Source organism: Papaver somniferum, chromosome 4, assembly GCF_003573695.1.
Source record: "Papaver somniferum cultivar HN1 chromosome 4, ASM357369v1, whole genome shotgun sequence".
NCBI classification, from domain to species: Eukaryota; Viridiplantae; Streptophyta; class Magnoliopsida; order Ranunculales; family Papaveraceae; genus Papaver; species Papaver somniferum.
The window spans coordinates 4,439,398-4,462,980 of record NC_039361.1 but is presented as its reverse complement, the minus strand read 5'-3'; the positions used below and the strand labels follow the sequence as shown (position 1 = coordinate 4,462,980).

The 23,583-nt window shown below is 36.6% G+C and overlaps 4 protein-coding genes across 4 annotated transcripts; 3 read left to right on the top strand and 1 right to left on the bottom strand.

Annotated features, from left to right (window-relative positions):
* The first annotated feature begins 3,354 nt into the window (after window positions 1–3,354).
* LOC113271844 (F-box/kelch-repeat protein At3g23880-like) lies at window positions 3,355–4,443 on the top strand. The gene has a single exon (XM_026521768.1). The coding sequence runs from the start codon at window positions 3,355–3,357 to the stop codon at window positions 4,441–4,443; it is 1,089 nt and encodes a 362-aa protein (XP_026377553.1).
* A 1,725-nt stretch (window positions 4,444–6,168) lies between these two features.
* On the top strand, window positions 6,169–7,014 carry LOC113273448 (heavy metal-associated isoprenylated plant protein 12-like). Its single transcript, XM_026523163.1, has 3 exons — window positions 6,169–6,299; window positions 6,446–6,521; window positions 6,615–7,014. Exons 1-3 carry the CDS (start codon window positions 6,294–6,296, stop codon window positions 6,881–6,883), a joined length of 351 nt encoding a protein of 116 aa, XP_026378948.1. The 5' UTR covers window positions 6,169–6,293; the 3' UTR covers window positions 6,884–7,014.
* A 570-nt stretch (window positions 7,015–7,584) lies between these two features.
* Window positions 7,585–10,610, top strand: LOC113271843 (putative disease resistance protein RGA3). Its single transcript, XM_026521767.1, has 4 exons — window positions 7,585–7,744; window positions 7,844–9,287; window positions 10,402–10,510; window positions 10,578–10,610. The coding sequence occupies exons 1-4, from the start codon at window positions 7,585–7,587 to the stop codon at window positions 10,608–10,610; spliced, it is 1,746 nt and encodes a 581-aa protein (XP_026377552.1).
* A 7,037-nt stretch (window positions 10,611–17,647) lies between these two features.
* Window positions 17,648–19,952, bottom strand: LOC113273447. The gene is made up of 2 exons (XM_026523162.1): window positions 19,659–19,952; window positions 17,648–18,979 (listed from the first exon to the last, which is right to left on the bottom strand). The coding sequence occupies exon 2, from the start codon at window positions 18,866–18,868 to the stop codon at window positions 18,089–18,091; it is 780 nt and encodes a 259-aa protein (XP_026378947.1). The 5' UTR covers window positions 18,869–18,979; window positions 19,659–19,952; the 3' UTR covers window positions 17,648–18,088.
* Window positions 19,953–23,583: the final 3,631 nt, after the last annotated feature.

The following is a 23,583-nucleotide window of genomic DNA, read 5'->3' as shown; positions in this document are numbered from 1 at the left end:
TAGAGAAGGACAAATAGAGTAATGGGTCGAGTTCAATTTGATGTTGCTACATCAAATTAGGTGAGTAATTACCAAACCCTAGCTCTGTCAGTTTGGGGATTTTTATTGTAGAACCCTAATTGTCTGTGGGTATAAATATGTAGTGTTGGGTGTGATGTAAAAACCATGCTTGGAGTAGCCAACATCCAGGACTTTCATGTCCTGTTAATTTTCAATTTCAACTCAGTTCATGTTTCAGTTCAATTTCAGTTAAATGTGTATGTTTTAATTTCTTGCTTTGTCACTGTTAAATGTGCTTATGTTATGTTCTGTTAATGTTATGTGCTTGTTTAATTTCATGTTTGATTTCCAATTCATTCCTGCTAATGTCCTGTTTAGGTTTAGTTCATTGTTAGTTCAGTTAGTTATGTTCATGTTTGTTGTTGCTCACTGTCAGTTACATGTTCACTGTTGTGTTTAATTTGCTGTTACAGTTGATGGAATGCTAGGCTAGATACATTTGAAGCTTTGAACTAATTGTGCAATGGAAGAAATCAGTGCTCATAGCAAGCTGATTATCTTGCCATTCTTGTTGTATGCTTAGGTTGCAATGTGATTGAGCATTGGGAGAAACTAGTGCTCATAGCAAGCTAGTTCTCTTCCCATTCTTTTAGTATACCTCCTGAATGCCTTAGCCTAGCCTTGCTTCATTTCAGTTTCTCCACATCCCTGCCCTTGGCCTCAGGCCTTGGTTCATCTTGTTTTGTTTTGCTTTTGTTCATTGTTTTGTTGCTGTTTAGTTTTCATTTGCTTTGTTCCTTGTTTTTTTTCCCTGTGTTGCTTTTGGTTGCTGCTTTCTCTGCTGCACTGCTGCTGCTGTTGCTGTTGCAGCTGCTGTTGCTGTTGCTGTTGCTTGTGCCCTGCAGCTGCTGTGCAGCACTTCTGCTGCTGCATTGCTACTTCTTTCTTTCTTGGCCTTGCTGTGCAGCTCTTGCTCCTGCTACTGCTACTACATGCTGTGCAGCACTTGTGCTGCTGCCTTCCTTTTCCTGCCTGCTGCCAGGCTGCTGCTGCTGCCACTTCTTCTCCTGCCAAGCCAAGTCCAGTTCCTGCAGCCAAGCTCAGATCCCATCCAACTGAGCCCAAGTTCAAATCAGTAAAGCCCAAAGGCCCAGTGCAATTCCAAAACAAAAGCCCAAGGTTTAGTTCACTGAGGCCCATTTCATTAAGGCCCAAAGCCCAGTTTAGGTTAAGGTTAAAAGCCCAATCCAATCAACTGTGGGCTTAATCAAAAGCCTAAGTTTAAGGCCAAAGCCCATTTACATTTCAAAGACCAACTGAGCCCAAGCTCAGTTCATTTTATTGTGAACAAACCCATTAGTATTCAAAGCCCAATAGCAAATTTAGAAACCAAAATAGCTAGAAACATTTCCAAAACACACCCGATCTCTGTGGATCGACCCGTACTTGCACGAGCTACAACCGACGACCGTGCACTTGCGGTATTACTGTAGGCCCCCGTTTTTATCACGCTTCATTTCTATACCCTTTTCTAGGCCTGCCAAGTTTTTGGCGCCGTTGCCGGGGACTACCACTTCCACTTACGACAGCCATTGTTATCATCACCACCACCCCCTACGCAACATATCCATGGATCTTAAATATAATGTTCCCAAATTATAATATATCAAATTCAGGGGCGGAACTACCTTGTGACTAGGGCCAGCTTAAGCCAGCCCCAACAAGAAAAAATGTCATTTTTTTCAAAGCCTTTTTTAAGTTGGGCCATAATTGGTTTATGAGTTTTACGTATAAACAAGCCTAAAAAAAACTCAAGCCATCCCTATATCGAATGTATAGTTCCGCCACTGACCAAATTCGAAAGGCCCCGATGTTTTTTCTTATACTGCGGTGCATTTTGCGCATCTAATCGTTAATGCTCAGTCATGCCGGGTTTTTTTTGTTGAATTTGGTCTTTCCGATTGATGTTGCTCTTTTCCATGGTAATTCGAACAAATTTTATGGAATATACCTATTTAGCAACAATTGGTTTGTAAGAAAAGCAAATCAAGTTAAAACCATCTAGGAATATTTAGCACCCTTATGTCTGTTTTTAAAAATAAAACCTAAATAATGAAAATAAAATAAAATCAAGACATAATTTCTCTAAAACAGATATGATGATAAGATTAAGTCTAAAACTTAAACTTAAATCTGAATAAGATTATGATCTTGATTTGAAGGTGGCGGCTATTATAGGTGATACTGAATCACTGATACGGGGTATTAGGTGGAGAAGAAGGTGAGTGTTCACCACCCAACTTGTAAAATATGGGTGGTATTTAGGTAAAATCATTAAGTTTGGTTATTTAGAAAGGTATTGATACCCAACTTGTTGCTAGGTTACCCATTATAAATATTTTTCCCTTTTTTTTCAATAATAAAAATAAAAATTTTATTTTATTTTATTCTTTAAAAAAAATAAAATAAAGAGCATAAATAATAAGGCATTACTGTTATTATCAAATATCGTTGATATGGGGTTATTGATTTTACTACCTAGTGACTCTATTTTATCCTTATTTTTTCTTTTGACAGAAAAAGTTAAAATATTATTAGAAAGAAAAAAAGAAGTACTGAGAAGAGAAGCGCCGAAGCAAAATAAGAGGAAAGGCAAAAGCTACTCCGGAAACTATTTTATCCTAATTGAGTATGACTAAAAAAATTTGGTATGCCTTAAAACGAGGTTTCTTTATTTAGAGGACGATCTTTTAGGTTAGAGCACCCAAAGCCCAGTTGCTGTTTAGAATTTGTAAGCACACAAGAAAACATACATCTATGATCCATGTAACTATATTTAACAATACCAATATACGCATTTTTTTTTTTTTTTGAAAACTCAACTACGCTTATAGTGGTGACCGTAATCCATAATCATACATTCAGACTACTTTGGTCGACTGTTTGTCTTTGTCATCAGTAATTCTATCCACAAATTCCATGACTTCAAAAGCTTAACTGGAAAACAAAGCCCAAGCTAAGCTATATGGGTACGTGAATTTGACCCCGTCAATTTGATCAAATTTTGATAATTATTATTTTTATTTTTTTTTACTTTCTTTTCTAAGGAAAGTTATTCTCCAAAAACATGTGTAGTTACACACAATACTCTCTTATTTGAGGTTAGGGCGGTCTTAGAATTAGATGGCCGCCAAACCCTAAACTCATTTTTTTTTATAAAAAACCCTAAACTCAAACCCAAACCCAAACCCAAACCCAAACCTAAAACAAAGTAATTGGGGTGATGAAAAACCTATTACAGATACATGTCTTCTGCCGATATTAAGAAGAAAAGTTTTAAAGATACTCAGATCAATGGAGAACTTACCTTTAGAAACCACTGAAAATATACTTTCTCGCTTGCCAATGGTCTTAAAAATACAATCTAGAGAAGTATGCAAAACATGGCGAACTTTGGTACCTAAACCCAATATTGGTTTAATCTACGGGGCTTTACAGGGAAACCCTGCTCTTCCAAACCCACTCTTCGGACACAGAAGAACCAAAGTTGAAGCACAATTCTACTTTTCAGAACAGAATACTAGTAAGGTTAATGACCACACGGGAACAGTTACAAAGTTAAAACACATAATCTTGCCATTATCACCTTACTCCAAAAGTTTCATGGTTGGTTCTTGTCACGGTTTAGTTTGTTATGCCAGTTACTCCAGTTCAAGAGCACGTGAAAAAAAAATCCAAGTCCCAAGAGTATTGAAACCCTGGCCTTCAAAAAGAAAGACAAAAGAAAAAAGAAAAATCTGTATTTGCAATCCTGTCACTGGAGAGCAAATTCAATGGAAGGATGATGCTTACGCAGAAGACGCGATTGGAATTGGTTACAATCGTTCAAATAACGAGTACAAATTTGTTAGAATTCTGCAGGATAAAACCTTTCACGTGAATACCCTCCGGAATGGTACTGTGTGGAGAAACAAACCAAGTAAGATAAATGCAAATGAAATATGCTTTAAACCCCGATTGGATGCTTTACCATCAGTGGGTGTTTTAGCAAGTGGAGCTCTTCACTGGATGGATAAGTCTGCGACTGTAGTAGCTTTTGATTTGAAACATGAGACATTTAAATTGCTCCCACCAATACCTTCTGCAGTCTGGGACGGTAATGTGGATCTCATGGTATTGAGAGGGAATTTGTGTGTTCTACAAGTACTTCCCAGTAAACATTTCAGGATATGGCAGTTGGAGAATAGGAAGACTGTCAAATATACACAGAAACATTCCCGTTGGTTTATGAAGTTTAGTATAGCATGGGAAGACTGGAGGTGGTTAGAGCGAGTTGCGCTGCCAAAGAGCGACAAGTATTTCTTGTGGTACAATGCTATTCTCTCTTGTTATGACCCTGAAACTAAGACTTTGAAAAAGCTAGAGGAGACTTTGAAAACTTAATAATTTTGCGAACCAACCGAACTTCTAACACTAGGTTACTTTTAACCTGATGCTTAGTTGGGAACTTGGTTGCGTTGAAGTTTGTGAACTAACCGAACACACAAGATGTACTCAAATAAATTGTCAAGTTCAAAGTTCGGTTACCTACCATTTTATCCTAGGTAACCGAACATTGCACCGTACGACCAAAACCTCCATTAACGAGCGAGTTCGGTAACCTGCGTGTTTGGAAAACATAACCGAACTACACTTTCAGGTGAGTTTGGTTACATGTTCTTGACATATGGTAACCGAACTACACTTTCAGATGTGTTCGGTTACATGTGGTTGACCTATGGTTAACCGAACTGGCCCAAATTTACATAAAAAATTTCATTTTTTTGAAAGTTTGGAGAAATTCAACCAACATTATCTAAGTTTGAAGCATACCTGGGTACCCAAATACCTTTCCTCCGGTTGTGGTTGGTAAAATCCATCGTTTTTCATGTTTTCCTTCATCTTCTCTAACTTTACTCTCTCAATAATTCTACTTCTTTAAAAAAAAAACTCATCTGATTTTTTAATCTCACTAATTATCTTTAACTTAATCATCTCACTAATCATTACACTAACTATTGTTAACACTAGCTAATCATCACCCAAAATTAATCAGGAGGGTAATTTAGGTATTAATATAAATATCTAGATAAGGGGTGACCTAGATTTACTTCTAATGTCTTTACCCAAAATAAAACCATGGTCCCCAAAAAACACCATGGTCCCAAAAAATCGTTCAAATGAAAGTTGCATAGCTTTGCGAATTTATTTGGAGGACGATTATTTAGAGCACCCAAAGCTCAGTTGCTGCTTAGAATCTGTAAGCACACACCAAGAGAAAACATACACCCATGTAACTAGATTAGTCTAACACCAATATATACATTTATTTTGAAAACTCAACTGATACCAAGAGAAAATATTTATAGTGGTGACCATTAATCCATCATCAGACTACTTTGGTCGACTGTTTCTAATTCTATCCACAAATTCCATGACATCAAAAGCTTAACTGGAAAACAAAACCCAAGCCAAGCTACATGGGTTTGACAAACAGCCAGTACTTATTGGGCTCATAAGTCAGTATTGCATGATTGTCAATGTGCATGTCAAGGAGAAGGCAGTGAGAGGAGTGTTCTGTGGAACGGTGCGTAATTTCGCAATGAGAATCTTTCATTTGTATTTTTGGCATTTGAACCTTGTATCATGAAACTTTTGACTCGATGATCTTGTTAATGCAACACTGAAGACATGATGATATCAATGGACGGTATAATAACTGAGTATATGTTTTATACGATTGTCTCTTGATTTTACTGTTATTTGTATTCTTATCGGTCCAACAACTGAGAGTTTAATTGATCAGTGAACAGTCACCTTCCGAGAGACCTGCGTCTTACTTGGTTGACGCGTTCCTGGAAGGCGAAATGAACAAATGGTTGGCCAACTTGACGACTTGAACTAGTCTTTGGTCATCAAAAAATTATAAAATGGTAGAAATTTTGTAACTATCCGGAAGTTGTTTTTATTTATAGTCGGTAAATGTTGAGAGAGTGAGAGGCAGACCAATTACATTGGTGTTTCCTATTTTCTTACAGAAAAACATATGTCATCGGTGGTTCAGAGTGTGACGTTTGGACCATCAAGTTGATTGCTGGGAGTTGGTAATTCCCCAACTTGACTACATTTCCACAATTTAAATACTTGTGTTCCTCCCTTTCTTTTTCTCCACTCAATCTCTCGATTTTTCTTCTTCGAATCTCCAATCGAGTCTCTACTTTCTCAACGTCAGGGATCTCAGAAGTATCAGACAAATGCAGGTGAGTGAACTCTATAAACGCATGAGATTGGTGAAGTCTTTTTTCAGTTTGTATGGTGGTTTTGCAAGATATTTCAAATATTTAGTTTTCAAGCTTCACACAATCTAGTTTTATAATGTTTGATGCGTGTTCTTTTGTTGTTACAGAAAGCAGTGTTGAAATTAGATGTACATGACAACAAAACCAAACAAAAGGCCTTAAAATCTGTTTCCGGCCTTGAAGGTACTACAAGTTTTCACCACACCCTCTCAACAAACGGTTCTAACTTCTCACATTTCTTTTGCTGATTATTTTTTCTTGCCATTATGTTTGTAGGAGTTAATTCAGTATCTATAGACATGGAAGCGAAGAAGATAACAGTAATCGGGGATGTTGATCCAGTAATGATAGTGTGCAAACTAAGAAAAATTTGTTTTGCAGACATATTGTCTGTTGGTCCTAACAAAGAACCTGAGAAGAAGAAGGATCCGTGCGAGACAAATATAGCAGACATCATTTGTGCTTTAAGCAGGGCAAACTACGATCCTTGTTACGCAAGTGGTTATTATGTTGAAAACAATCCTAATTCATGTGTTATTTCTTGATGTAATCTCATTTGGAGAAAAACAACAATTGTTATATGTGTCTGCAACAAAATGAAATTGTGCTCACTTAAGAGAACCCTTTTTGTAATGTTCCACTGAAATGAAATTGTGTTATTTGTTGATATATATCACATTTTGTGCGTCATCCTGATCCTTGTCTTAAGTAACTTTTCACAGGATAATTCATAATTCATTAAGATTACTTACTTATTGTTCATTTGATACATTTTTGCCTAAATGAAATTGTGTTATATTTTATTTTGTTCTAGATTGTTATTGGTTCAAAAATCATAACTATTGTACTAAGTTTTGTTTTTCGATTTATGGATGTACTGAATATATATTTTTTATGTATTTGCAACTTATTATCGATGAAGAATTGAGGCATTGCTTCTTCCATCAAATATCAAATAAATAAATACAACAAAATCTTAGAGATGAAAATCTTGGAGATGAAAATCTTATCATGTTCTCCACGTTATGGTCTGTGTCGTGTTTGATAATGGACAACCCATCCAGTTTAACTTGGTTTATTTCTGCAACGACAGTTGTTGGTTAATGTGTTTTATATCTTCTACAACTTTTCTTAAACTTCTGTCTTCTTCTCTCTGAGTTGCTACAAGATTCATCTTGGATAGGATACAATCTCATTTTCATTCTCATCATTTTCAATCTGCTTAATTAGTATCCTCTTAATTATTATGGCACAAGATATTCTTGTTAGTGGCGCGTCCGGAGCTTTGAAAAAGCTGGTTTCTGTTGTTGCAAGTGAGATTAGTGGTGCGTGGGGTGTCAAGGATGAGCTGAAAAAGTTTCAAGAAACATTAGAGTTGATCGCCGCTAAAACATCTGATGCGGAGGGTAAGTAGGAGAACGATGCTCAAGTTTCACTTTGGTTAAAAAGACTCGAGGGAGCTGTTTATGATGCTGATGATGTTCTTGATGAATTATCCTATCAAGCTATGCGTCGATCTGAAAAGAACAGCAAGGTAAAAGATTTCTTTTCATCCTCCAACCAAGTTGCTTTTCGTTTTAAAATGGCACACAAAATCAAAGATGTTAACAAACGGTTCAACCAAATTTCAAGTGATATGAAAAAATCTGGATTTGAATCGACTAGCTTATACGATGACCAAACTGCTGAGATACGTAATAATCGCCTAACTGCTTCATTTTTCGGAGAAGATTTAAAAGTTGTAGGAAGAGAAAATGATAAGTCAGAGATAATAAAGCTATTGAACTCATCGGCTGTAAATTCTAATCAAGAAGAAAAAGTCTCTGTCATATCCCTAGTGGGAATGGGTGGGCTGGGAAAGACCACTTTGGCTCAATCTGTCTACAGTTCAGTAGAAAACCACTTTAGAAAAAGACTATGGGTTTGTGTCTCTGATGAGTTCGATATTTATAAAATCTTGATAGACATTATGGAGTCCATTACTAACTCTAAATGTCCTACATTCTCAAACATTAATGTTTTGGTAGATCAAGTTAAAAAAGAATTAGAAAATGAACTTTATTTGCTAGTACTTGATGATGTGTGGACCGAAGATTTCATGGAATGGAATAAACTCAAGAGTTACCTAGACGTCCGCGCTGCTGCCAGCAAAATTATTGTCACCACACGTAAACAAGAAGTTGCATCTGTGGTGCAGGGTGTAATTCCTCCGTACAATCTAGATGTATTATCGGAAGCTGATTGTTGGTCCATTATCAAGAAGAAAGCTTTTTCTCCTGGTGGAGCCTCTGAGACTCCAAATATGATAAACATAGGGAAGCAAATAGCTAAAAGCTGTGGAGGCTTGCCACTCGCGGCAACATTTCTCGGTGGTCTTAGGCGCTCGCAGAATGATGAAATGCATTGGTTATCTATCAGAGACAACACAAGCTTAGATACCCCAGAAAATCAAAGTGGTGGAATCATACCAATATTGAAATTGAGCTATGACAATTTGCCCTCCCATTTGAAACAGTGTTTCTCGTACTGTTGTTTATTTCCCAAAGATTGGGTAATTGACAGAGAAATATTGATTCAACTATGGATGGCTGAAGGATTCCTTCATCCACCAAATGGAGGATGTCAAAACTCAGTCGAAAATGTTGGGAATCATTATTTCCTAGATTTGTTGTCTAACTCTTTCTTCCAAGACGTGAAAAAAAATGTCTTAGGTGATATTCAAACTTTTAAAATGCATGATCTTGCACAAAGTGTCGCTGGCAGTCATGAAGTCACGGTTCTGAATGCAAGTGAAATGCAAAATGATGCATCAAAATCGCGTCGGCTACAATTAATCATGGAGGATGATGTTTTAAAACCAGTTTCAAATGCTTTGACCAATGCTAAAACACTGCGGACGGTTTTTTACCGGAGTGGGTGGCTTTCTTATTGGAGTCCACTTAGAAACAGGTACTTACGTGTTATATATCAAATTGATACTCGTAGTTATATTAAACTAGAGACTCTACCTTCACCTTTTATACACTTGAGGTACCTTGACCTCAATAATCTAAAAATTGGAGATGCTCCTGCTGCGTCCATAAGTTAATTCTACAACCTTCAGACTCTCAGGTTTCGTTCTACTGCAAATGTTCAAATGGTTCTCGACAGAATTGGTTCTTTAAGAAATTTACGACATTTATATCTCTCTCACACGGATGTTGTAGTTGCAAGAAATCCTACAACCACATCTATTTAATATTATATATTTTTCTAAGTAATCATAATGGAAATCACTCGTTTATTAATCTAGATCTTGGGATCGAATACAAAATATTACAAAGATTTTACTTATTCTCCAAATAAACTTTCTCTCTCTTGATTTCTTGTCTAACACTCACCTTAGAGTCCTCCCTCAATGTGCATTTCAATCGCTCATGTACATTCACTCAATCTTGCACACTTTACACTTCGCACAGATCATCACACTTTACTCGTGACTATGCTGACATCATTAAACACGTCATCCTTATTTTAGTATATGCGATGCTCTTCGTTAGATTAGATGACCTTTACTTCGCATACATAATGAATGTGCGATATTTCACTCCTACATTTTGCCTCTTCTCATTTTGTTCTCTTTATAAAGTGAGCGATATGAGAAATTTTCAACCCAACTTATCGCACATATTTATTTCTTCATATTTTGTTTTACCGACATTCTTCCGTAATTTCTTCCTTTCTTTCAGCACGTGTTGATTCTTTTGCTTTTTACCGATGCAACCCGTCTCTAACCGGTCATTTTTCTTCTCTATTTATTGATTTTTCTTCGAGAAATAACTTCTTCATTTCTTTAATTTTTGTTTATATCTCTTTTTCCTTGAGACTTTCTTCTCCCTTGATTCATCTGTTACTGATGTTGCTGTTTTATCTCCATTATTCTCATGGATCCAAATCCAAGGTCTGTACGTTCTATCAAAATCACTCTCTTTTTATTCTGTTGATTACAATTGTTCATCATAACTTTTAATCTCGATCATGATTGCTGATCTTATGATTAATTTATCTTCCTTACTGTTTTCAGGAAAAGTTCTTCTTCGAGCAGCCTCAAAGTGAATGTTTCCAACCCTAAATCTTCTTCAGATATCAAGGACAAAGAATCTCTCAAGAGGAAGACTTCGCACAACAAAGGAGTAAGAAATATTCTTGTTTTTATCAAACAATATTGTTGCCTCTATTTCTTATCCGTGTTTTTCGCAGGATTCTGATTGTGAGATGGGTGGAGGAAAATGACTGAAACCTAAGAGAGTTCGCAATCCCAAAGCTCTCAAATCAAATTTTTCCATTCCTGAATTTGGTGTCGCAGAGATCATTCCTCCATCTCCAATTCAAACTAATATTTTTTCTTCTCATGCGAATGTCTCTGTTACTCTTGATGAAAATTTTCCTCCCGAAGAGAAAACCGTTACTAATTAAGGTCTACAGGGTACCCCCACTCCTTCTTCTACATTTGCTCCGGATTTTATTCAAACTGTTTCAACCTTTGTGAACTCTCCTTTGTCCATTAGCACTGATACCACTCAAAGTAGGGGTGTAAATTCGGGCAGGCCGGGCCGCCCGACCCAAAAACTAAGACGGGCCGGGCAGGCCAGGCTTAATATTTGTGAGCCCGTAAACAAATTCAGGCCGGACAGGCCGGGCACAAGTAGATAATTTGCTACCCAAAGACCGTCCAAAGCCCGCTTTTTATACGGGCAGGCCAGATCGGGCCGGACAGTCCAATATTTTGATTTTTTTTTTTTAAGTTTAAATTTTCAAATGAACGGTATTAAATACAATATCCTTTCCTTTCCAACATCACATATCGTAAGTGATAGTATTATTTTATATTTAAATTACACTGACAAATTTTTAATTTTAGCCTATAATAAATAAGTAATTAGAGTACAATAAACTTTCTAATAAGAAAATATATTATCATTAATGTTTTGAAAAGGTTAATTATAAGTAAAAAAACAAATTATATATTTTATTTTTCTTGACACAAAATTGACAATTATAAAATTGTAACTTTTAAGTCTTTTTAAGAGGATATTAAATGATTAATGGCACATAGAAGGCTTTCAGGCCGGGAACCAGGCCGGGTATCAGGCCAGGCATCATAATTAATCGCAAAGCCCGAGACCGCCCGATAAATTAATCCAGGCCAGGCCGGGTGGTCCATGACGGGCCATAACAGGCTTTGGGCTACTTCGGGTACAGGCGGGCTCGGGCGGATACAGGCAGGCTGAGTATTTTCGGGTATTATTTACACCCCTAACTCAAAGTAATTTGGATATTTCTAGCTCTGCGAATGTTACTACTTCCTCTCCTTCTATTTCTGTTTCCCCTTCTTCATCTTCGTCTCTTTTATTAGAATCCCTTTCTCTTGATAAGGAAACTCTGAACAGTGTAAAGTTTGCTTCTCAAACCTTACTCGACATTATCAACTCTGCTCAGTCATCCATTAGTGATCCTCACAAAGTTCGCATATGTTCTGCTTTAAGTAAATTTCTATGTGAGTTTCCTTCTAATAAAGCTACAAGAGAAGAAATCCATTCTCAAATCGATCCAAGTTTTTGGTTATAATATTCTTACTATCTGTCCTTACTTTCTTTCTTCCTTAGGAATCTCATCGTCGAATGATTTTGGATGAAGGACGTTTTAGATCTACTTGTTCTCAATTAGAACTTTCACACAAGAACACCCTTTTATAAAAGGAAGTTGGTAGACTAAAAGGAGAACTCCAAGTTGCAATCCTTGATTCTGAAGGTCTTCGCAGCCAGAATCAAAAATTCATAGGTATTCTTCTTTTTATGTATTGCTTCTCGTAGCATATTTCTTCGCTTATATCCACCTTTTAAACTTCTCCTTGCATTTATTAAGATTTAAACCAGAATCGAGTTGCAGAGAGATTCACCTTCCAATTCCTCGCAGAAGATATCTGTGCGAATAATGAGACGTTGCAGATTCAACTAGATCAATCAAATAAGCAACATTCATATTCGCTTGACCAGATTAACAATCTAACCCATGAAAATAGTTACCTTAATCAAGAGATTGATGTATTAAATACCCAAATTTCCCATATGTCTAAATTGTTATATAGTGCTGATTTAAGACATCAATCCTTATCATAAGAAAACTATACCCTTTCTTTGGAGAAACATTCTTTGCTAAAGAAAGAATCTATGTTTTCGCATCGATACTTAATTCTCCAGAAAGTAAATAATAATCTAGAACAAGCCATTCGTTCCCTAGAAGTTCAGTATGAAGCATCATCTAAGGAATTAAGTACCCAGAACGAGAAAATCATCCAAAATAAAATAAACTTGACTGTGAAGATGAACCATCTTCAAGAACAATATGATCAACTGAAGCATTCTCTTGATGACCTTAAGAAAAAGAATAATTCCCTCTCTGCTGATAAAAAGAAGATTTGATCTCGTCTCAATGGTTTAGTTGGTGACGATTTTGATAAAGCTATGGAAAGTATGAAGAATAATACCCTTGCCTTTTCTAAATTCTGCGAAGGTAGTCATCCTGAGTTGACTGCCTTAAATTTCTAATCCTTTTCTTTATTTCTTTGAATTTTTGTTCTCAAATTATGATTCCATATTAATTTTTGCAGAATCTGAGAAGTCGAATCAATCCACTATATCCCAGTTGAGATCAGACTTAGATAAAGTTCGCAAAGATCGTGCAAACCTGGAGATTGCTTACACGAATCTTGAAGTTTCTCTTACTGCTTCCCGAAACCATGCGCGAAGACGGTTCACATATCTTCAAAATTTCGCAGAAATCAATGCCAAAAATATTGAGAAGGAAGTTATTCGCAAAGCTCATGTTAATGCTCAGACTTTAGTTAATCAAATCCTTCTGAGCAACTCTCTTTGTCCAGTAAATGTTCCTCCCCTTAATATAAGAGAAGACGAAAAGTATCCAGAACCAGATAGTGACTATGAATTTGTTAGCGATGATGAAAAAGATCATGAAGATGATATTGATGCTTCTGTATCAGAGGATCAATTTGAGAAGAATAAATCTGTCAATGTTGATGCTGTTGATAAGACTACTGTCGAAGTTAAAGACCCAAATCCAAGCCACAAGATTGATGCTGAAAAGTCTTTAATTGAACATGATATTCCCTCCAACAATGCTTAGTCCTCGCACTCCTTAATTATCTGAATTCCCCTCTTATGTTTTGATACATTTTGAATTTGTTTCTTAATCAAGAGAGATAATATATTTTTATTTTAACTCCCCTACTTGCCTCTTATTATATTTCTTGTAAGAAACAAGTATACGAATTTCGCAGATCTTTATTATCCCTGCAAAACAACATTAGTTTACATATATCTTTTCTCATAAGGTCTTATGTTGCCTTCCTAAGTAAAGGTCTTATCTTGCCTTAATTTATCTTTTATTTTTGTGCGACGAGATCGCAGGTTGTCACTACATCTAAATGTAAGGACTCTTTGATCTCGCCTTATCATATTACTGTATTATTGCCTCTTCAGGTTTTTCTCGTGCGTAAATATGTTAAGCCTTAATACTCCCTTGAGTAAAAAGCCTCATGACATTTACGTCTTTTGACGCAATTCAGCTCCCTAATGGAGGGTGTCGTCCTTATATTCCCCCTGGTTGCCCCTTCAAGGAAGCTTACCTCTACCGGGTAAAGTTTATGGTTACGAGACCGCACCCTAAGTGGGGTTTCTTCGGACCGAATGCATCATAGTCAGGACTTGTCAAGAGTGGCAACGTACGCTCCAGACGCCCCGGGCACTGTTGACTCAACCGTGTACCTCGGCGCCCTGATCGCGTTTCTGGACTCCTTAGGAGAGACTTTCTTACCTTAGTCTCTCAATCTAAGGCAATGAGCTGAGATTGAAAATTTAAGGCACCTCTCCTGGATGGGATTTTTCGTCTTTTCTCACCCCAAATCTCCATGAATCAAGTTCTAGGGTCGATGTAGCTTTCCCTTGAGTCATGCTTATCAGGTTTTCCCCAAATGTGACGTGCGATAGGTCTTACTTGTTGCCTCTTGCATTTATGCGAACTAGGGTGCACGCCACAGTTGGATGCCTCTCTTCTGTGGTTATATATTCTGCTGCCTTATATTAAGGTCTTATTATAAGGACTTATATTTGCCTTTTTCTTATTTGAGAACGAATTGAATCTCCAAACTTGTTTATTAAATTGAATGCTACACCCATGTTTAAAAAATAAGAACTCACATTCTTGACTTCGTATTGTTGAACCTGTGTGATTTATATCGCGTATCTTTATAGATAATATTTCTTCAAGTATAACCTATTCCAAGGACGATCTAATTTTCGTCCTACATTTCTTCCTTCAGGATCTCCCAACTCATAAGCTCCATTTCCAACTATTCTTTTTATTATATATGGTCTGTCCCACTTCTTTTCCAACTTCCCATCACCTCCTCTCTGATAAACTGGTATTTCTCGCAACACTACTTCTCCTGATTGAAATTCTCTTATTTTAACCCGTTTATTGTACTCTCGAGCTAATCTTCTTTGATAATTTTTCATATGTTGCAAAGCGACCTCTCTAGCTTCTTCCAGATCATCAAGTTTTGTTAAAATTAAATCCGCACTTAGATTCTTCTCCCAAGCTTCTCTCTTTGTAGTAGGGATAATGACTTCTGTTGGTAACACTGCTTCTACCCCATATGTTAAACAGAAAGGGGACATTCTTGTCGCTTCCATCCTTGTTGTTTTATATGCCCATACTACATTATGTACTTGTTCGCACCAACCTTTATTATGCCCTTCCAACTTCTTCCTTAATGTGTCTGCGATCGTTTTGTTAGTCGTTTCTGCTTGTCCATTACTCTGCGGATAGAGGGGGGTAGACTTTCCACTTTGAATTTTGAACGCATTGAGTAGCATCTCTATATTCTCACCCTCAAACTGTTTCCCATTGTCAGATACTAACTGTGCAGGGATTCCAAATCTGCATATGATATTTTCAAAAATAAACGTGAATATGTCTTTATCACGAATATGCTGAACTGTTTTCACTTCTGCCCACTTTGTGAAATAATCTGTTGCGACAATCGGATATCTTTTTTTCCCCGTTCCTGGTATAAACGGACCAACAATGTCATTTCCCCATTTTCCGAATGGCCATGAGTTTGCTGACGTGTTTAGCATTGCTCCTGGTGCGTGTATTTTCTTCCCATGACGTTGACATTCTTCGCATCGTCTTGATACTTGTTTTGCATCTTCATGCATGGAAGGCCAATAATATCCTTGTATGTCCGCTCTGTATGTGAGTGATCTTCCACCGTTGTGGTTTCCAGCATCACCATAATGTAATGCCTTTAAGATTTCCATTCCTTCTTTTCGCGTGAGACATCTAAGCGAAGGTCCGAGAAATGATCTTCTATACAGAATACTATCTCTTAATTCATAATTCGTCGCTCGACTTTTTAACTTGTGTGCTTCTAATCTTTTTCTAGGTTACTCTCCCTTGTCTAGGTATAGATGAAGCTCAATTCTCCAATCTTTGTCTTCATTCATTTGTTCTCCTTGTCTTCTACTATCATCACATCTGCTTCAGTTTCGTCTTCTTTCTTTATTGATGGTAAATGGAGTGTTTGTATCTTTATATCTCGTACAATTGGATCTATTAACATGGAAGGTATGAAAGCCAATGCGTCTGCGTGCCTGTTATCTTTTCTACCTATATGTCTCCAGCTTATGTTTGGAATTCGCTCTGCTAATTCCATTACCAATTTTTTGCATTTCTGTAAAGATGGTTCATTTGTATAATATTTTCCTTCTATTTGTCGAATTACTAATTGGGAGTCACTAGTTACTCGCTCTTCCTTTGTCTCCATTTCAATTGCTAACTTCAATGCATGTACAACTGCCTCATACTCGGTTTCATTGTTTGTGGATGCGAACTCTAACCTGAATGAGTAAACCATTCGCGCTCCTTCTGGTGAAATAAAAACAATACCAATACCATTTCCTTCTCCATTAGATGATCCATCTACTAGTATCTCCCATCTATTTGAGTTTCGATCTGTTAATCAATCTTTAAGATTTCCATGTTCCTCACCCACGTCCATCATATCTTCTACATACTCATTTTCCTCTAATGGAAATTCGTCCAGAAACTCTGCGATGATTTGTGACTTTGGTGAAGATAATACTTCAAAACCAATTTCAAAATTTCCCAATTGTGCATTCCATCTTTCAATCTCCCTGATCTTTTTAAGTTTTTCATCGCAGGCTCAATTGGTACTTTTGTTAATACCTTAATCTTATGAGCCTGAAAATAAATGTGAATTTTAAAGGACACATACACGAGTGCGAGAATTAGTTTTTCAATCTTTGAACAATTTTTCTCTGCAGAATTATATGTTTTGCTTATATAGTATATTGGTTTTTCTACCCCTTGATCCGAACGTAATAAGACCGCGCTTAATGCATATGGTGTTGATGCCAAATATAGCATCAATTCTTCTCATGGCTTTGCCTTTTGCATAATGGATAAATTCATTAAGTAATTTTTTATGCTTTGTAATGCCTGTCACATTCCTCTGTCCACTCAAATTTTGCTCATTTCTTTAATATGTTGAAGAAATGTTTACACTTATCCGAAGAACGTGAAATAAATCTTCCCATCGAAGCTATTAACCCATTCAACTTTTGAACATCCTTCACCGTTGCTGGGAGTGGCATATCTCTAATCGCTTGTACCTTGTCTGGATCAACTTATATTCCCTTCTTAGAGACTATATAACCCAAAAAAATTCCTGATGATACTCCAAAAACACATTTTTCTGGATTCACCTTGATATTGAACTTTCACATCTGCTCAAAGATTTCTCTCAAATCATCAACATGATCTTCCGCCTATTTGATCTTTACCAACATGTCATCGACATAGACCTCTAGTGTTTTATGTATCCATTTCTCAAACACCTTTTCTATCATTCGCTGATACGTTGCACCCGCATTCTTCAATCCAAACGGCATTTTTTAATAACAGTATAATCCTCGGGGTGCGAACAAAGTGGTATGTTCTTGATCTTCTTCAGCCAAAGGAATTTGATTATAACTTCATACTCATCCAACAATGAGATTCTACCATTTCCTGAAGCCGATTCTACCATTTGTGGAATATCTGGTAAAAGATAATTGTCTTTCGGACATGCTTTATTTAAATCACTGAAGTCTGTGCAAATTCTTATCCCCTTGTTTTTTTTTGGCATCACCACCATGTTTGTTATCCATTCTGGATATTTTGCTGGTCTTATAATCCCTGCCTCTAACATTTTTTTGCATCTTTGTTTCTATTTTAGGATGATATGTTGTTGCGATTTTTGGTATTCTTTGTTTAAACGTCTTTGCATTCTTTTTAATATCCAATTTATTGAATTCAACAGATGGATCTATTCTTGGCATTTCTTCCATACTCCATGCGAAGATATTACTATATTCACGCAAGATGTTTATTGTTTTTTCTTCCTCTTCTTTATCCATATTGGTTCCTATTTTCAGTATTTTTGGTTCTTCTTCTGTACCAACATTAACTTATTTCGTTGGCTTTGCTGCAGTGAAATTCGCTCTTGGTTCTCCCATTGGTGTGGACTCCTTAATCTCTAGAATTGGTTCCCCTTCCTTCTCTGGTATTTCGCTTGGTATTCTTTTCCCTTCCTTCGCTCTAATCATGTATATCCGAAATTCTTCTTCTTACCTTAACTCCTTTGCTTTTCTCCAGCGATCCTTTCGCTTCTTTGCACGTCCTTCATAATTTTTTACATCTACCTGATGGAAGATCTTCGCACTTGTAACATCTCCTCTAATTTCACCTATTCCGCTTGGAATTTGGAATCTAATGCATTGATCTAGTGTGGACGCTACATCTTTTATCACGTGCACCCATGGCCTCCCCAACAACATATTGTATGGTGATTCGATATCAGCCACACATAATGTTGTCTTCACTTCTACTTCTCCCAACAGTATTATTGTAATTTCTCCTTTTGGTTTTGTGACTGTTTTATTAAATCCATGTATATTATAAGCTGGACATGTCATGTCCACATCTCTGTATCCCATTTCTTTGAACGCACGATAAAATAGGATATCAACAGCACTTCCGATATCTACCAACGTTCTATTAATCGCCCATTCTTCTGAGTTTTCCGTCTTATCACCAACTTTTCTTCGCTCGGCCGCTATTGTAATCACCAATGGATCTGTTCGTGTTAAATTTTCTTCCGGAATTTCATCTGCTGCAAACGTTATCTTCGTTTTTTCCCACTCTTTTACAGGAGATCCTTTTTCCACCTTCGTCACCTTCTTTCCTCTATAATCTCGTTTATGTATTCTTCCAGTGATTCCTGCTTGAAAATCCGCATCATAAAGTGGTGCTTTAGTTATAAAATTACACTGTACACCTCTACCTCTTCCTTGTATCGTCATGATTTTTATTTTTCTTACAGATCCTATAGATTCTTCGCTTTTCATCTTTATCTTCTCCAAAATCTCCAGATCCAATTTTTCAAGATTCTACAAACTCGTTGACAGGATTTATCACTCCAAGCTGTTTCTAGCGCCAAAATGTAGTTGCAGGAAATCCTACAACCACATTTATTCAATATTATATAATTTTCTAAGCAATCATAATGGAAATCACTCGTTTATTAATCAAGATCTTGGGATCGAATACAAACTATTACAAAGATTTTACTTATTCTCCAAATAAACTTTCTCTCTCTTGATTTCTTGTCTAACACTCACCTTAGAGTCCTCCCTCAATACACAGATTCCTTCCCCTTATATAGGGTACTACATAGTGGATGGCAGCTAATAGATCCCATATTTTCGGAATCACTGTGTGTTCCAATCGCTCATGTACATTCACTCAATCTCGCACACTTTACACTTCGCACAGATCATCACACTTTACTCGTGACTATGCTGACATCATTAAATACGTCATCCTTATTTTAATATATGCGATGGTCTTCGCTTAGATTAGATGACATCTACTTCGCATACATAATGAATGTGCGATATTTCACTCCTACAAATGCTAAAGTCTTACCAGAAGCTATATCTAGGCTCACCAATTTGCAGACGTTAGATATTTGTTTTACAGATATCACAGAATTAGCTATAAATATCGGATCTCTCCAAAACCTACAGTCCCTTAATATTTCAGGTACAAACATCACAAAATTACCTGACTCAATCACTCTCATCTACAATTTGAAGAATTTAGAATTCAGAAAGTGCTCGGAATTGGAAGTATTACCATGTAACCTTGTAGTTCTGACACAGTTAAGGTCTCTTGATTTGAGAGAGACCGAGATAAGAGAATTGCCCAAGTCTTTGTCTAGCAAACTCTGTAAATTAGAGTCAGTGAACCTTGGAAATAGGTGCCGCATTCCCAAAGATATTAAGAATTGGGTGGAATTGAGGTGTCTCGAATATTCTGGATTAGAAGATGCGAGAAGTACCAGAGGTATAGAAATGCTAAGCCGTCTGGAAGTGTTAGATTGCTACTATGTCAGGAAACAAGAGGACCACACCGGAACCAATATTAGTAGGAGGCTTACAAAATGTGAGAGGTAAAATAGATGCCGAAAGGGCCAAGTTAAAAGACAAGCAAAACATCCGAGAATTGGGTCTTCATTGGGAAAAAGAACTGGCTGATAATAATTCTGTTATGGTATTAGATGGTCTCCAACCTCATTCTAATTTAAGAAAATTGGAAATAGATCGTTTCTCTGGTTCAAAGTTTCCGAATTGGATGGGTACATCGTCTTGTCTACCGAATTTAGTGGAATTATATTTATCAAATTGCTGTGGATGTGAGAAACTTCCTGCACTTGGTATGCTCCCACGTCTTAAGGTTCTCTGGATGAATAAAATGAGTTCAGTCGAGTGTTTGGGTGAAGAATTTTACTACCAAGAAGAAGAAGAAGAAAGCAAAGGTTCTGCAAAAGCTACACCAACAACAACATCATCATCATTCCCTTCGCTAATTTGAGTTGAATATTGAATTCATGAGAAATTAAGAATTATGGGTTACCCCTTTACCACCTCATAACTACTTCCCTGTCCTTGAGATTCTATCTATACGTTGGTGTGATACATTGACTTCTATACCAGATTTACAATTAATCACTTCTCTCCGGAAGTTAAAAATCTCCAAGTCCAACAAATTGAATGAGTCAATACCGTATGATCTCAAGAAATCCCTCAGCTTTCTTCAAGAACTGTATGTTGATAATACAGGGACTCAGAGCAGATATAATTTAATGAAGGAGTAGTACATTAGCTTGCGCTGCAGCTGAAACTGTTCACTAGACCTATTTACGTACACTACCAACAGGTCATTTCTCTTCTCTTTATTGTAGTACTTTTACTATTTCAATTCTATTATTTGTGATGGGTCTATATTCTTTTCCTAAAGATCTCATCTTGTGCATTATTGTAGTTTTTGTACGTAGGATTCAACTGGGACTTGTAACAGAGCTAACTGAGATTGAGGGAGGAAAATGGCAAGGCCTAACGCGTTAGTGAATGTTTTAAGGTTTGGATGAGCATCATTTTAGAGTAAGTTATGGTATGCCATACATATTTTTTTAGCTATAATCTCACTCTTAGCTTTTTCTCTTTTATAATTTTTATACAGACGGATGCATTTTCGAAGAAACCTGTTTGTACCACGCGTGGTATTGATAAGCTGTCAGGTACGGTTGATCCCTAGTTTTTGACTTACATAATGTTTGGTCTCATCTGAATCCATGATTTTCAAAGATAAGTTTATACTTGCGCCTGTTTACTGATTCCGGAATCTTTTTTATTTTTTTCCTGTCAGGAAGAAAATCTATCGGCAACAAATAGGAAAGAGAAATGACTAGAAGAACATGAAAACTTCCTAGCACTTTTTTTAAAGATGGCATGAGTACTCTATAGAAAAAGATTAGTTATGTTAATTTTGTTTAGCAGCTGTGTATTTTGTTCAGGAGGCATCTGGTTGATATGTTTTAAAGAGGCAGTGAGAGGGGTGTGTTGTGGGAAATGTTAGTAGTAACATGAATTCTGACATTCGGACCTTTTATTGTCTTTGCCATGATGCTTTAGTTTCATGTTTCAGTTCACCTACAGAATAAATGTCCTTGAACCTTTCAAAAGTTCGTGTATTTTGTTCTGCATTTACAATTGTCTCTGGTGTTCACAGTTTTTCTTTTTTTTGATCGGTACTGGTTTTTACTGTCCGTTATTAATGATTTTACGAAGATTGTAAAGGAAATGGAAAAACAGTGAGAAATAATCTTACACCAGTGTATGCATGGTAGGTGTAAGATTACTCTAAAAAGTGCGACTTCAATGTATTTTGTTTTCCCAAGTACATACCAAATTTAGCTGCTTAAATTCATTTTACTGGTTGGGTTAAAATTTGAGAAGGATGTTTTGCATAATGGTGCGGAATCGGTTCTTCTCAGGTCTTGGGATTGGTAGTCAGATGTTATACTGGTGTTTCAATGAATTTATTGATCCTTGCGTGGACTTGCAATTGATGGTTGCGTCACCATCACAAAAATGTATGGTTGGATGGCCTAGCAAGCTCACTATTGAACAAGTAGTTCTGATAGCCAACAAAAAATCAAAAATGAAATTTGGTTGCTATTTGGAAGACTCGAAGACTTTCAATAAAACTTCTTATTCAAAGTCGTTAATGCTCTTCTTGCGTTAAAGACCGACAACGTCAATGTTTCTTGCATTTACACTTCAAATACAAACCCATTTTGGTGTCTATTTATCTATCAATATACTGTTTCTTAATTTTTCTTCTTCAATTTTCTTTCTCCTTTTGAATTTCTTCTCAGCATCAACATTATCACACAAATGAAAGTAGTGCTGAAATTAGATTTACATGACAGCAGAACGATACAAAAAGCCCTTCAATCTGTTTCCGGTCTTTCAGGTAATACTTCCAACTTTCATCTCACTAAACTCAGTATCCTCAAATACTTCTGCATTACTAGTCTATAGACAAATGGTTCTCATGCCTCTTTTTACTATTCGCAGGGGTTGATTTAGTGTCTATTGACATGGAGACGAAAAAACTAACAATAATTGAAGATGTTGATCCGGTAACGATTGTTAGCAAGTTGAGAAAAGCTTGTCATGTAGAACTAAGTTTTATAAGATTGTATTTAATTGGATTTTGAGAGTTCCAGTTTATTGCGTTATGTTTACAAATGCAAGAACATGCTGGATACTTTAGTTTTTGAAAGCCTCGTTAAATTGGGGCCTATATGACTTAATTGGGGCCTATAGCTAGATGACAAAAAAGGTCACTAGAAATCACTTCACACCACCCTTTATCAAAATAATTACCAAACTACCTATTTTACCCCTGATTAATTAGCACTAATTAATCATATTAGGGGTTAATTTTGTTTTGGATGTGAGATTAACTAATGTTAGAGAGTTTATCAAAACATCAACATTTTGATTTTTTTCGTAAAAGTTACACAGAATCGGTTTACGTTCATTCACTTGTAAACTGATTCTGGATTGGTGTTTAAAATTACCAGAGGACATCCAGAATCGGTTTACTTTGACATGTTTTAGAACCCGATTTCGGGAATCGGATTTTTCTTATGACATATATAAGACGATTATTTCCTTTTATCCATTGCATTGTTATCGTATGATACATTTAGCACATGCATCAAGCCTTTAAACCCCTAGGAGACCCTAGTGGACGAGTTATATTCTCGTGGGGATTTACATAGAGGTCTACCCACAAAACCTTTACAAAAACTTCTAAAGTTATCAATCTTCCTCCGACGAAGACAATACCGCATCCAAGTAGTCCGGGTTATCCTCCGGGATTCTATCTGCCAAGAAGTGATAGCTTGCATCGTGTAGTCGCAGGTTTTCCTACAACCACATCCCACTATAACTATAATCAATACCAAGTAATCATCCTGAATTCTTTATTGATTATCAAGACTCAAGTCGATTTACAAGATGGATACAAGTATTACAACAATTCTACTTGTGAACCTAAACTCACTTTCTCTCTCTTCCTATTTCTTTTTCAAGACTTGTCCTAGAATTCTCCCAGAAACAATGACTCTCTTTCCTTTATATAGGATTTTACATAGTGGATGACAGCTAAGAATCCCATTATTTTCGGGATCACTATGCGACATATT